This window comes from Mobula birostris, chromosome 4 (assembly GCF_030028105.1).
Source record: "Mobula birostris isolate sMobBir1 chromosome 4, sMobBir1.hap1, whole genome shotgun sequence".
NCBI classification, from domain to species: Eukaryota; Metazoa; Chordata; class Chondrichthyes; order Myliobatiformes; family Myliobatidae; genus Mobula; species Mobula birostris.
In genome coordinates, this window is record NC_092373.1 from 133,855,379 (window position 1) to 133,869,307 (window position 13,929).

The window sequence follows — 13,929 nt, forward strand, 5'->3', positions numbered from 1 at the left end:
CCGAGTTCGAATCCAGCCGGCTCCCGTGCACTCTTTCCATCCATGCTGGGTTGAGTGTCGAGCTAGCTAACAGAAACATCAACAGCAAAAGGTTGATGGCCTATGCTCTCTCGTGAGTTTAAAGGCAATTTCTCTTCTTCTTCTCACTTCCATGATTAGTCGTCCTCTTGAATTTCATCACGTAATTGTGTCTTCCAAGAAAGAGATCCCGTCTCTGTATTCGTGCTGCTGCTGTCGGTGGAACACCCTTCAGTGGGATGAAAATTCACTCTAGTGGTTGATGATCAGTAATGAAGGCAAACTCTCTCCCAAACAAATACAGGTTAAAACGTTTTACACCCCAAGCCAGAGTTGAGGCCTCTCTGTAAATCTGTGGGTAATTTTTCCATGCAGCAGTAAGGGAACGTGATACAAAAGCTATGGGGTGTTCACTTCCATCACTCATAACATGTGAGCTGACTGCACCCCCAACTATACCATAAGGCGAAGTGTCACAGGCAAGCTGCGCTGGACGATGTGGATCATGTTGTGTGAGTACTGTGTCTGACATCATCATTTCCTTTATCTTTCTGAAAGCCACCTCACTCTGCTTTGTCCTTTGCCATTTCTTCCTGATCTGTGGGAATGAGTTCAAGGGGTTGAGCACGGTAGCCAGGTTTGGCAGGAACTTGTTATACTAATTGAGAAATCCTAAAAATGGATCACAACTGTGACATGCCCTTTGGCCTTGGGGCATCCACCACTGTCTGAATTTTCTCAACACTCTTGTGCGTCAATGGTGTAAGCACAGTAAATAATGCTTGTCACGTCATGCTCTAAGCCCATAATCTTCTAATCTTCTTAACAGTGACGAGGTTTTGAAGATATTTCTTGTCATCCGAATAAGTAACACTGAGTGCCTGGGCTGCCTTACACCTGGTCCAAAGCTTTCTGCCAGAGTGCAGGTGCAGCTGCTACTCTAAAGATAAGCCTATTATAGTGATAATACCCTTTGTGAGTGTTTATGGTGAGAAACACTTTGAACTCTTCTTCCATCTCCACCTATAGGTAGGTCTCAGCTAAGTCCACTTTGCTGAAGTGTTTCCCTCCAGACAGATTTGCAAGGATATCCTCCATCCTGGGCAGAGGGTATTGATCAGCTTTAAGTACTGGGTTGATGGTGACCTTGAGGTCACCACGAATTCTGATAGACCCATTCTTGGCCCCTGGGTACAAACTGCTGTTGATTATGGACTCAACCTTGGAAGGAGTACCTTCAGTCTCTGGCGCCCTAGCCCACTGGCTGCTTAATACAGATGGTATAAGGAACCAGAAGGGCTTTGTAAAACTTGGGTGTGGCATTTTCATTGAACGCTATTTCACCCTTCATATGTTTCAATTTTTCCAGTCCCATCCTTGTTGCTATTGTTATGTTTTGTAACTTCAAAACATCAAACTAATTCAAGGGAAGACACAGGAGTCCAAGATGTGAGTATGACTTTGTTTACTTTAAGCAAGGTGCACACGTATCGCATATTTATACATGTAACCCGTTACATAATTATCTAAACAAATAAGAATGCTTAATATATTTACAATATTACTGAAATATTATATACACAACACTCCTATTTTACATTAATCTTGAGTTCAGTTGCCACTTTATTAGGTATACCTGTCCACCTGCTCTTTAATGCAAAAATCTAATATGCCAATCATGTGGCAGCAACTCAGTGCAGACTTGGTCAAAAGGTCTAGTTGTTGTTCAGACCAAAACTCAGAATGGTGAAGTAATGTAATATAAGTGACTTTGTGGAATGATTGTTGGTGCCAGATGGGGTAGTTTGAATATCACAAACTTCACAACAGTCTCTAGAGTTTACAGAGAATGGTGTAAAAGACAAAGAAAAATCCAGTGAGCAGCAGTTTTGCGGGTGAAAATACCTTGTTAATTAAAGAGGTCAGAGGAGAATGTCCAGGCTGGTTAAAGTTGGTAGGAAGATGACGGTAACTCTAATAGCCACATGTTTCAAAAGAGATGTGCAGGAGACCAGAATGCACTATACATTGACCTTGAATTGTGTGGACTACAGCAGCAGAAGACCATGAAAATACACTCTGTGCCACTTTATTAAGTACAGGAAGTACCTAATAAAGTGGCCACTGAGTGTTTATGAATGTAATCCCAGTTATATTCCTTCACTACACATTTCCACCAACAGGCCCCAGATTCTGTCCCTCACTACATACTGGCGGGGGAGGGATGGGGAGGAGCAGAAGGGCTGGCACATTTTACTATGGTCAATTTTTTTTTACCAATCTGCATGCCTCTGAGATGTGGGAGGAAATAGGAGCACCCAGAGGAAATCTACATGGTCATGGGAAGAACATGCAGATTCACACGGGCAACTTCTGTGATGGTGATGATCTCCAGGTGAAGTTGAAATGGATAACCCACTCCACTGTGTGATTGCAGATCTACGATGGTATCTCTTGGTGCTCCAGAAATATTTGCTCAGATATGATCAAGAAAGATCCTTGGCTTCCACACCCCTCCACCAGCAACCCCTTCCTGATTTACAAATGTTTGTATATTGAGGCAATGGCTCTGTGTTTGGTATCTTCAAAAGAACAGAACTTTAGCCATTGATTCCCTTCATAGAATCGTGGAATTGTACAGAATGGAAACAGGGCATTCAGCCCAACTCATCAACTTTGACTATTGGGACATACTAGCCCCATGGTCTAGCACTTGGTTCATAATCCTCCATGTGTACATTGTCACTTGTTAATGCTGTCAGCAACCCATTTCCAACCACTCTCTTGGGCATTACATTCCAGGTACTTGCCACTCTCTGGGCGAAGGAGACACCTCTCAGATCTTCTCTGAATCTCTTCCCCCACCTTATCCTAAATCTATGTCCTCTAGTTTTATTTGAGTGTTATTTAGCTTTGTCTCCTCAGCATCTATCAGAAGCTGTTGGTCACTTGACATAATCCTGTGATCACAGTGGCTAATCAAAGACCACCACCTTCCTATTGTATAACACTTCCTCTTAAGGGACACACCAGTATCTTGTCAAAGGCATCCAGGGATGTCCTTACCCTGACTTCCACCACCTGAAAAATGAGTAAATAAAAGAATCTAAGCCTCTGTGAGCTTCCTGCTTCTCCAATTTTGGCTCTATGCTTGATGCCACTTTTAATCATGTCACCATAGCAACAACGCCTTCTGATGCTAAGACCTGAAGCTTTGGAATTTCCTCTCCATCAGTCTCTCAACTCTCTTCCCAAATTTCCTCTGAAACTTAAAAGTTTTTCCCGTCATGAGGCTTTTGGGCATCTGCCCTAATATCTCCAGGTTTGATATCCAGTTTTTATAGGGAGCATTCCTGTGAAGCACTAAGGTGTTATATTAATTCCATTTGTTTTTGAGAATAGTGGCTGTGGTTTGGGATGAGAGACAAACTGAGGTTTCTGGTGGTGAGGTCTGGGGTGTAGTTAACGGGGCATGAATTGTGAGAATTGAGTAATTGGGGATGGAAATTGATGGGAGCAAGAGCCTGGAGTTCAAGCCGGTGGAGTGAGGATGGAAACATAGAGATGTGCATTTCTATTATTATCAAAATGAAGTGAGAGCATTGCTGAGAGGGCCTTCAACCCTCTTCCCCGCCTCACCCCCTTGCCCCTCTGCCCACCTCTTCCCCCCTCCTTTCCCCCCTTCCGCTTCAGCAAATAAATACTAAGACATTGCTTATAAATATGATGTCCCAGCGGGGTCCTTTAATTCATGACAAACAAGAGAAACTCTGCAGATGTTGGAAATCTGAGCCAAAACAAACAAACAAACAAACCCTCACACACTCACTCACTCACTCTCACACACACTCACACACTCACAGTGCTGGAGGAACTCGGCACACCAGGCAGCATCTATGGAAAAGAGTACAGATGGCGTTTTGGGCTGAGACCCTTCAACAGAATTGGTTTTTGACTTAATGTGTGGTATAATCCTCATGTTATGTGAGTGAGAAATGAAAACTACAGGCTGTGACCTTTTGATTCAATTTACGGTGTAAAGTAGATAATGACAGTGGACAATGACACCTAGTTTGCATGATTCTCACCCAGAAATGATGCTTCCAATTCCCAGTAGGTGACACTTCAACAGTGGGAACACTTAATCATGTGCTAAATGGATCTCGTGTTCAATTTAACACAAACTGTTGGGGGGAGAAAGCATACTTGTATTTACAGAAAATTCCAGGTGTAATGGTATATGTTATACAAGTATCTCTCGCTTTACAAAAGTTTGCTTTACGCCACTTTGCTTTCACAAAAGACCTACATTAGTACCTGTTTTCGCTAACCAAAAGAAATCCGGAGGATTTTCGCTTTTACAAAAAAAGACGGAAAGCGAAAATAGAGTTCAGCGTTTGTTTTGCAGCGAGCCGTTATAGAGGCAGCGCTTTAAACCTGTGTTTACCCTGAGAAAGACTACCATGAACATGAAGCCTTGTGCATGCATGTACGTGCGCATGGGTGTACGTACCAATTTCTTTTTCCTCTACAAATCGGTTTTTGGCTAAATCTTCCCGGTCTGGTAAGTGAAACTACACTGTACATACATTATTTCTACTTTATATAGGCTGTGTATTTATCATATCATTCCAGCTTTTACTATATGTTATTTTAGCTTTTATGTGTTATTTGGTATGATTTGGTAGGTTATTTTTTGGGTCTGGGAACACTCAAAAATTTTTCCCATATAAATTAATGGTAATTGCTTCTTCGCTTTACGCCATTTCGGCTCACGAAAGGTTTCATAGGAACGCTCTACCTTCGAATAACAGGGAAAACCTGTACTTGGTGAATGGTTTCATGCGCCCTCCATTCTGTTACTTAGTTGTAATGAACTGGACTGGGAAGTATTCCCCAGATGTTGAATGACAAAAGGGCTCTGCTTATAGAGCTACAGACACCTGTGTGTTAGGCTACGTCCACACTACGCCGGATAATTTTGAAAACGAAGCTTTTTCTCTTCGTTTTGCCCTCCCGTCCACACTGAAACGGTGTTTTCAGCCCCCGAAAACAGAGATTTTCAAAAACACTCTCCAGAGTGAATAAATCTGAAAACGCTCAATATCCGGCGTAGTGTGTACGGGGTAACCGGAGAGATTTAAAAACGCTGTCATGACAACACCACAATGTTGTTTTTCTCTGCTTCTGCTTGGTACTGCGCAAGCACTGCTGTACGGCTGTTATAACGCGCAGTTGGTGTGAACGGCGTGAGAGTTAAATTGTAAAGTGAGCTTTTTTGACTATTTAAAAACACTGTCATGACGTGCCGGAACAGATATTCGTTGTTTTCTTGAACGCCACCACCTAACAATTTCAGAACAGACGGAAGAGACTGAAGCCAGTTGACCCATAGCTTAGTGAGTAAATAAGTATACTCACTTCGCCCTGTTTTCTGTCCTTGCTTGTATGAAGGTGGTTTACCTATTTATGCAAGTACTTCTCTGACAATAGATGTGTAACAGTCTAATGTAACATTGTATGGAAATACAAGATAACGCTGATGCAGACATGTTTTATACATTTAACAAGGTGCTTTATTAATGCAACAGAGTTAGTCAGTTTTTCAATGTTTGTCGTCAGCCGGGTTATACTGTCCATGAACTCCCTGTCGGTTGCCTCCATACGCTCCAGTATTTGTCTTTTTTAAGTTTTAAGTCCTCCTGTGCAAGAGCCAAGAGCAATTCCTTTAAAGTGTTTCTACTCTGTAACTGGACAAACGCGCACAAAGTATATCGTTTCCTCTTCGCTTGTTTTCTGTGTGTCCTGCACTTGCCCAGTAGGAGGAGATTCGCCCAAATATCCGCCTAATGTGGACGGAGATATTTTGAAAAACGCTTAGTGTGGACGCCTGTCGTTTTTACTCGAAACTGGCGTTTTCAAAATTATCTGGCGTAGTGTGGACATAGCCTTAGAAACACAATACTGTGACAATTTGTTGTTAGTGTAAATGGGCTTAAACATTTAGAGAGGTGAGGGGTTTGGAGTTTGCTAGTTCTCACTTTACCTCATTCACACAAGGATACAAATCTAACCCACTGAGTAGCGAGGATTGTCTGCAACTCTGAGGTATGTTTATGCAGTGCATTCCCTTTATCACTGATGTGGTTCTTTGATTGATTTCAGACCACCGTCGAAGAGGTTATGACCACAACAGCGTACTTGGATCTGTTCCTCCGCAGCATCTCGGAGCCTGCAATGTTGCAGACCTTCCTGAGCTTCATTCTGTTGCACGAGCATGAGAACGTGCCGATTTTAGACACGCTGGTCAGTCGAATTAACACCCCCTTTCGGGTAAGGTCCTCTGCTGTTTTATGTATGTGATGGTGTACCCAGCTGATGTCCTTTCTTCCACACAATTTCTGCGCAAGGCTGCGGCAAAAATGATGCATGAATTTCAACCATCATTAAATAATTAGAAGCCACAGATGAACAAGACCTGTCACTCATCTGTTAGATTTATTTCCTCTGCTGTGGAGACATTGGGGACAGGACATTAGTTTCAATGTCTGAACTGAATAGGGGAAGATGTAGCCAAGTTTCTTGTCCATAAATGTGCAATAACCCATGCCACACTGAAAGTGAGTATACCCTATGCAGACCAGAATAGAGGGGACATTTCCTTCTTTACCCAGAAAGAAATCATGATGAAGATTTTTGTCCTATTTTGCTTAAATTTGTCATTGAAGCAGAAATTGCTAGTTCACTGGGTCAAGTAGTTTCAGGTCTGCGATATTTCATCAGAATATGAAATGAAGAACTTTATTTCTTCCTTCTCTTTATTTTCTCCAGCTCTATACTTGACTAAATGTTGTTCATATAATTAATGGAAAGCTTTATCTTGAGGGCAGATGCAGAAACTGGGGAAAAGGGGATGGCGTCCTTAGAAGAGATTGGGTGTGAAATGTATAGCCTAGGAAGCTGTGGGTGCCGGTGAGTTTATAGCAAATGTTACTGGATAGCTTGTCTTCTGAGAAGGAGACAGAGATCCAAAAAAGGCAGAGAAGTGTCAGAAATGACCATGTGAGTTTGAGAGCAGGATGGAAGTTAGTGGTGAACTTGGTTAAAATTGATGAGCCACACACTACACAATGTGCTGGAGGAGCTCAGCAGGCCAGGCAGCATCTATGGGTGGGAATAAACGGTCGACGTTTCGGACCAAGACCCTGATGGTCTCCTCCAGCACATTGCGTGTATTGCTGTAGATTTCTAGCATCTGCAGTACCTCTTGTGCCTTTGATCAAATTTATGACTGCATGATTGCAGGAAGCAGTTGTCAGTAGAGAAAGTTAACCACACCATATTGATTGGTTCTCCCTGATGAATTATACCAATTACATGTGTAAGGACTACTCCAATAACTTTGCCAGTCTTGATTTCCCTTTCATAAATCCATGAGGACTTTATCTAATCGAGTTAATATTTTCTAAGTGTCCTGTTTTCATATTCTCAATTTTAGACTCTAACGTTTTCCATTATAGATTTGTATTTATTAAAACTTTTAATTTTTCAGGTCGTCATAAACCAAAGCAGTTTTATTTATGCAAATGTCTGTAACGTTAAAGGGTGATTTTTTTTCAAAACTTCCCTCCTAGTTGTGTGTCGTTTCTCTGGCTCTGTTCAGAACCCTCATAAGTCTGAATTGCGAGGATGTCATGCTACAGCTTGTCTTGAGGTAAGAAAACTCTGAATAAAAAGAGAGATAGTTAAGAAGGAGTAAGTGTAAAAGAGTCCTTGTCTGAACCTGCTAGGTGATGCTGAACCTAACATATTAATGTAGTTTCATGGGATACTTCTCTGTTGTCTCTCAGTGAACCTGGCAGAGTAATCTATGGAAAAAGAGATTATGTTCAAACATGCTGATGTGTTTATTTGGTGTCACACTGTGCAATATTTTCAGAATTCTTGAAGTACAAGATCATCTCGACTTCTTCCAAAGCTTCTAGGATTAGGACCTGTGCATTGATGACTATCGTGAGCTGGAGTCAGCCCCCGTTGGTCACTTATTCCATAAAGAGAATTACTGAAATACCAGACAAACCTGTTCTTGATGGCAAAGCCCAACCCAAGAAGGAGGCATTCCGCTTCCTGTTTGCTGTTCCTACCCTGCTCGCTTCTTACATTGGGTAATTCCCTCCCCCTCCCTTCCTCTATCCCTATGTCACTCTGCCCCCTCCCCCAGCTGCCTATCACCTCCCTCATGGTTCCGCCTCCTTCTACTACCCATTGTGCTTTCCCCTATTCCTTCTTCACCTTTCCTGCCTATCACCTCCCTGCTTCCCCTCCCCCACCCCTGTATCTTTCCCCTTACTGGTTTTTCACCCGGAACCTACCAGCCTTCTCCTTCCCACCCTCTCCCCACCTTCTTTATAGGGCCTCTACCCCTTCCCTCTACAGTCCTGACGAAGGGTTCCGGCCCGAAACGTCAACTCATCTTTTCCACGGATGCTGCCCGACCTGCTGAGTTCCTCCAGCATGTTGTGAGGGTTGCTTTGACCCCAGCAACTGCAGATTATTTTGCGTTTTTGATCTAGCCATCCCTTACATCTGTCATTGCCTCTGTCGATGTCAGTGTCAATGGTTCTGGGTACTCGGTTCATGTTGCGGTTGGGGTTGCCCATGTAGTTTGTGATGTTCCAGCTCCTGAACTTAATTTTGAAGAGCAGTGGTGATCTGTGAAGGAGGCGGCTTTTTCACACCAGTTACTATAAGGCTGGAGACCGAGGCCTTGGTCTATTTTCAAGGAGGTCCAAGATGACAGGAGACCAGGTTGCATGGACATTAACATGTGCATGTGTAAATGAACATGTATGCAAGACCACGTCTGCACAAACACTTGCCTAAGCATATGGGTAGCCTCAGGCATGAGTGCCCTTGCACACTGCCTCTTCTTTACTCAGGCAAGACCCTCCCATAAACCTTTATCTTGCCCCCTCGTCCTGGAATCTCTTCTCCATTGAGCCTCTTCCCATCCTCCCGCAGTTCCACTTCTCCCCACCCCAACCCTCTCTCATGCTCCCAGGAGATCTAGAGCATTTGCATTCCAAGACAAATATAGGTTAGAAATTGTAATTTGCTGTCTTTTTTTTTGTCCTGAGGCTCCGAGTGGTGATATTCCCTTCTCTCTGAGGCCAAATGCAGTGGACCATTAGAGCTTGCACATGAGATCTTTAGTAACCTTTCTGCCACTGTTTCCACCAATGCAGAGTGAAGGGACCAAGACTATTGTGGTGAGCAGAGAGAGTTTGGGCAGGGTTGCTTGGGAGGATAACTGTCAGGGAGACGATCAAGGGAGGGATGACGCTTGTGGAAATGGTGGTCCGGAATGGCTGTGTGGAGGCGCTGGTAGATGGTTGTCAGAGATCACGTGGGGAGAATTTCAAGATTGAGTGGGCTTATCCGTGAAATAATCTCAGAAGTGTCAGTCGGGGAGATGGTTGGGAGAGTTTGTGGAGATGGTTGTGAATATGGCAGTTTAGAGATGACACAGCAACAAGAGGATCAGGAGACCAATGGATGTGAAAAAACACTTTCAGAAGAACCTGTCCATATGAGTTGATCACCTCAGAATCAACAACTAAGTTGGGCCTCCCTTTAGTTAATGCATCCAAGACCTGCTTTGGGGGTGTGAGACTAAATGGCTCATATTCACAGAACTATTTTACTAGAGTAGAGCCAACATGAGCTTCGCGTGCTGGTTTTGTGTTTGACATCACGCATGTGGAGGACTCCATCTAATTTAGGGAAGTGTATTTAGTACCTGATTTCATTTGATAAAATATATTGTATAGCATGCAAGAATTTTTAGCTAGGTGATGGAATTTCCAAGCATAAATTTCTCCTGCTCTACTATATGCACTATATGTTTTAATGGTTAATTTGTTATTTGCGTTTCATTTGGTAAAGTTAAATATTGTTTATAGAGTCAACCATTATATCTTGTGAATGCAAATAAAGCCAATGATTGTGTTTTTTAAAATGTAATTTGAATATGCTGCTGTGCAATTGTCTTTAACGTTTTGATGTGACCCACCTCAGATGGCACTTTTCTCCTGGGTCTCAGCCCCAACCCACTCACTGTGGTGGACACACCAGTAATCAGGTTTGAATGCCGTTCAGAAGCCGAGTAAACCTGGTTGGCCGCTTCGAGCCCTTGTTTAACTTTTACTCAAAAGAGAGCATTCCTTTTTCTGTTTAGTTTATAAGGTTGCTGAACTGTAGGATTTCAAAGTTCAAACTTATTATCAAAGTATGTACACCATATACAGTACAATCTTGAGATTCATCTTCCAGACACCAACAAAACATAGAAACACAAAACAATCCATGAAAAAGCACACACAACTAATACCAACAAACATCTATTGTGCAAGAGGGGACAAATCATGCAAATAATATTAAGAAAAGTAAACAAATAATATATAGAACATTCAAAGTACATTTATTGTCAAAGAATGTTTAAATTATACAACCTTGAGATTTGTTTGCTTACAGGCAGCCACAAAGCAAGAAACCTGAAAAAAAACCCAGTTAGAGTAAAAAAGTAAAATAAAAGACCAACACCCGATGCACAAGGGAAAGGGGAAAAAAGAACAAATCATGCGAACAGTTGAAGTGAACGACAACTTCCGAACCAAACTGAGTCCTCGGATCTGAACCCTGGAGCAGCCCGGAGTAGGCCCAGAGCCTCGCTGATCAGTTCATTATATTAGCGGGCACGGAGCGCAGCAGCCAGGGCAGTTTTCATAGCCTTAGCACCATGGACAGAGGAGTGACCACCACAGAGAGTGAGCAAAATCAGCTCATGCTTTGGATCCTGACACCCAGTCCTTATGGGTCAGTGTTTAAATTGTCCTAAGAGCGGAACAGTGAAAGGCTCTGGCGCACTGGAGAGAGGAGTGAACATTGTGGAGAGTACGTGAAATTGGCTCTTGCCTCCTATCTGGGCCGATGTTTAAATCATCTAAACCAGGGGATCATACCTCACACTAGGACCTTGCTACTGCATAGGGCTCGGGGCCTAGACAACGCTGTCCAGTTTTCGCCACTCTCAAGCTTTTCGAGTCAGCTCGGGGCCTAGAGTGATCCAACCTCGCACCCAGACCAGTTGTACGTGCATCGGAACTCCTCTGCCTCGACCTCTTCTCTCGGAATTGCTTCCTCCATCTGCATTGATTCTGCAACACAGCATCTTGGCTCATCCCTGAACTCACCTCGCCCTCACTCACCCCTTCACTGTTTGCGCTGATAATTTAACATAATTTACCTCAGGAAAGGTGTTTAGAGTGACATCTTAAATCAAATTTCTTATTTTTTAACTACCAGTGAGCTGTCGCATGTGTTTGGTAGTGCCATCTTAATCGGAAGTTGAGCTGCAGAGTCCCTGAAAGTGAGTCCACGGTTTAGAGTCAGTTCAGTGCTGAGGTGAGTGAAACTGGTCCAGGAGCCCAATGGCTGCAAGGCAACAGCTGCTTCCAAACCTGGCAGCGTGGGACCAGGACTTGTACACCTCCCACCTGATGGTAGTAGTGAGACGAGTTGGGACAAAAGTAAGCAGATGGTACTGAGCTCTTTGTTCATTTCCTGCCCTCAGGCCTCGAAGCTTCAAACTGGCCCAGTGCTTTAATCAGCATGGTGTAATGGAGCTGAGCACGGGTTCGTAGTCCCCTCTCGGACCTTGGTGTTGTATTCGCCCCCGGTGATGGATGTAACTGCATTTTTGAGTCATATTCACCAAATCCTTCAGGAGATCATAAAATTGCTGGTTCATTTAGATGATACATTTCTTAGAGAAATTACAGGCTGCAGATTGCAGTGATTGTAGTTCAGATGTATATCTAATAGAGTAGTTGTTTTGTGAGCTACCTGCAAACGTCACCATATGCGCCAGTGCTACCTTAACAAGATTTATTGATAGTTAAGCTCTTTTTGATTTAACGTGCATGTCATTTTTCTTAAAATCATCTAATGTTTCTTTCATAGAAGTTTCTCAGGTTCATTTGATCTAAAAGATGTATTTTTTAAAAAAATCCTCCTTTCCTGATTAGAGAATCAGAAACGAGGCAAGAGTAGGCCGTCTGATTCTTCAAGCCTGCTCTGCTATTCATCAAAATCTGGTTTATCTACCACTGTACAAACACGAGGGAATCTGCAGATGCTGGAAATCCAGGCAATGCACACAAAATGCTAGGGGAACTCAGCAGGCCAGGCAACATCTATGGAAAAGAGTAAACAGTTGGCGTTTCGGGCCGAGACTTTTCATATCGGTGCAGTTATAAAGAAGGCGTGACAGCGACTATACTTCATTAGGAGTTTGAAGAGATTTGGTGTGTCAACAAATACCCTTAAAATCTTCTATAAATGTACTGTGGAGAACATTCTGACAGGCTGCATCACTGTCTGGTATGGAGGGGCTACTGCACAGGACCAAAAGAAGCTGCAGAGGGTTGTAAATCCAGTCAGCTCCATCTTGGGTACTAGCCTACAGAGTACCCAGGACATCTTCAAAGAGCGGTGTCTCAGAAAGGCTACGTCCATTATTAAGGACCTCCAGCACCCAGGGCATGCCCTTTTCTCACTGTTACCATCAGGAAGGTACAGAAGCCTGAAGGCACACACTCAGCGATTCAGAAACAGCTTCTTCCCCTTTGCCATCTGATTCCTAAATGGATGTTGAAGCTTTGGACACTACTTCACTTTTTTAATATATATTCTGTTTTTTTTGCATGATTTTTAATCTATTCAATATATGTATACTGTAATCAATTTATTATTATTATTTTATTATTTCTTTTCTTTCTTCTATGTTATGTATTACATTGAACTGCTGCTGTTAAGTTAACAAACTTCATGACACATGCCGGTGATAATAAACCTGATTCTGATTCTAAAAATGAGCAACACTCTACAGGTTGTCTGTCATCAATAGAGTATCTCCATTGCTAATGTTCCTGTGGCAGGCATTATCACATAAAGAATAGTGAAGGTCGTACAAGTTTGTCAGTCTCATTTCCCTGTGCCCTTCATTGTGCGTAGATAACTTCATCGATTGTAGGAGGGAGGGGGTGAGAACAAGTGATTACTATCTGCTTGGGCACACTTACACTACCATGCTAATTTGCTTTTCAATTTTTATATATCGGTATGTTGGTAACCATTAACTTAGTATTAAATTTTAACTATTACTTTCTTTGTCAGCTGTTGCATAATATTTATTTAACACAGCAGCAAGAATTCATTGATTTGGTGAGTGGAGTTGGTGCTGGTATGGTGGACTTAGTATGGATCTTGCCTGATTTCCTGCTGTAACTGTGCCAGGAGATTGGTAAAAAAACCAGAAATGGCCTATTCACTAGAATAATATCTGCTGTAAAGTGGAAATTATTGCCACACCATTTCTTGTTGTATTTGAAGTTTATTGTATTTAGAACAGGCAACGGTGAAATTGGGGTTCTGCTGTGCAAAATGGAGCATAAAAGGAATATTTCATGTAATGTTCAGTGTTCCTTGGGGTCAACCAAAATACATTGGCCCTTACATGCATTAATGAAGTGCTTGACGTTTTTACATAAATCCCCTGGAAATCAGAGGCTTGCACAAGGCCTGCTCTTTTTTCCCACATGTGGACTTTCTACTTAACCTTAAAGAAACTAATTGCAAGAGGGGGGAAAAAAACCTTAACTTGTAAACTACAGGGATGTGGAATCGGGACCAGTAAGCATGTTCCTGCACTGACATGCTATTTATTTATATGATTTATATTATTTACTGATGCTCAGATTTATTTATATTTATGTTTGAAATGATTCTCAGAGAAATAGAAGACCTAGATGGAATAAAAATTGGAGGTGTTAACACCAACATTATAAGATA

At 42.5% G+C, this 13,929-nt stretch overlaps 1 protein-coding gene across 5 annotated transcripts in view; it reads left to right on the top strand.

The window, feature by feature from the left end:
- Positions 1-13,929, top strand: part of fhip1aa (FHF complex subunit HOOK interacting protein 1Aa) — a 163,230-nt gene that overhangs the window by 78,961 nt on the left and 70,340 nt on the right. For all 5 annotated transcript variants that reach the window (XM_072256061.1, XM_072256057.1, XM_072256059.1 and 2 more), the window contains exons 6-7: positions 6,184-6,351; positions 7,653-7,732. In XM_072256061.1, the coding sequence (XP_072112162.1) occupies positions 6,184-6,351; positions 7,653-7,732 (248 nt within the window). The remainder of the gene's footprint in view (positions 1-6,183; positions 6,352-7,652; positions 7,733-13,929) is intronic.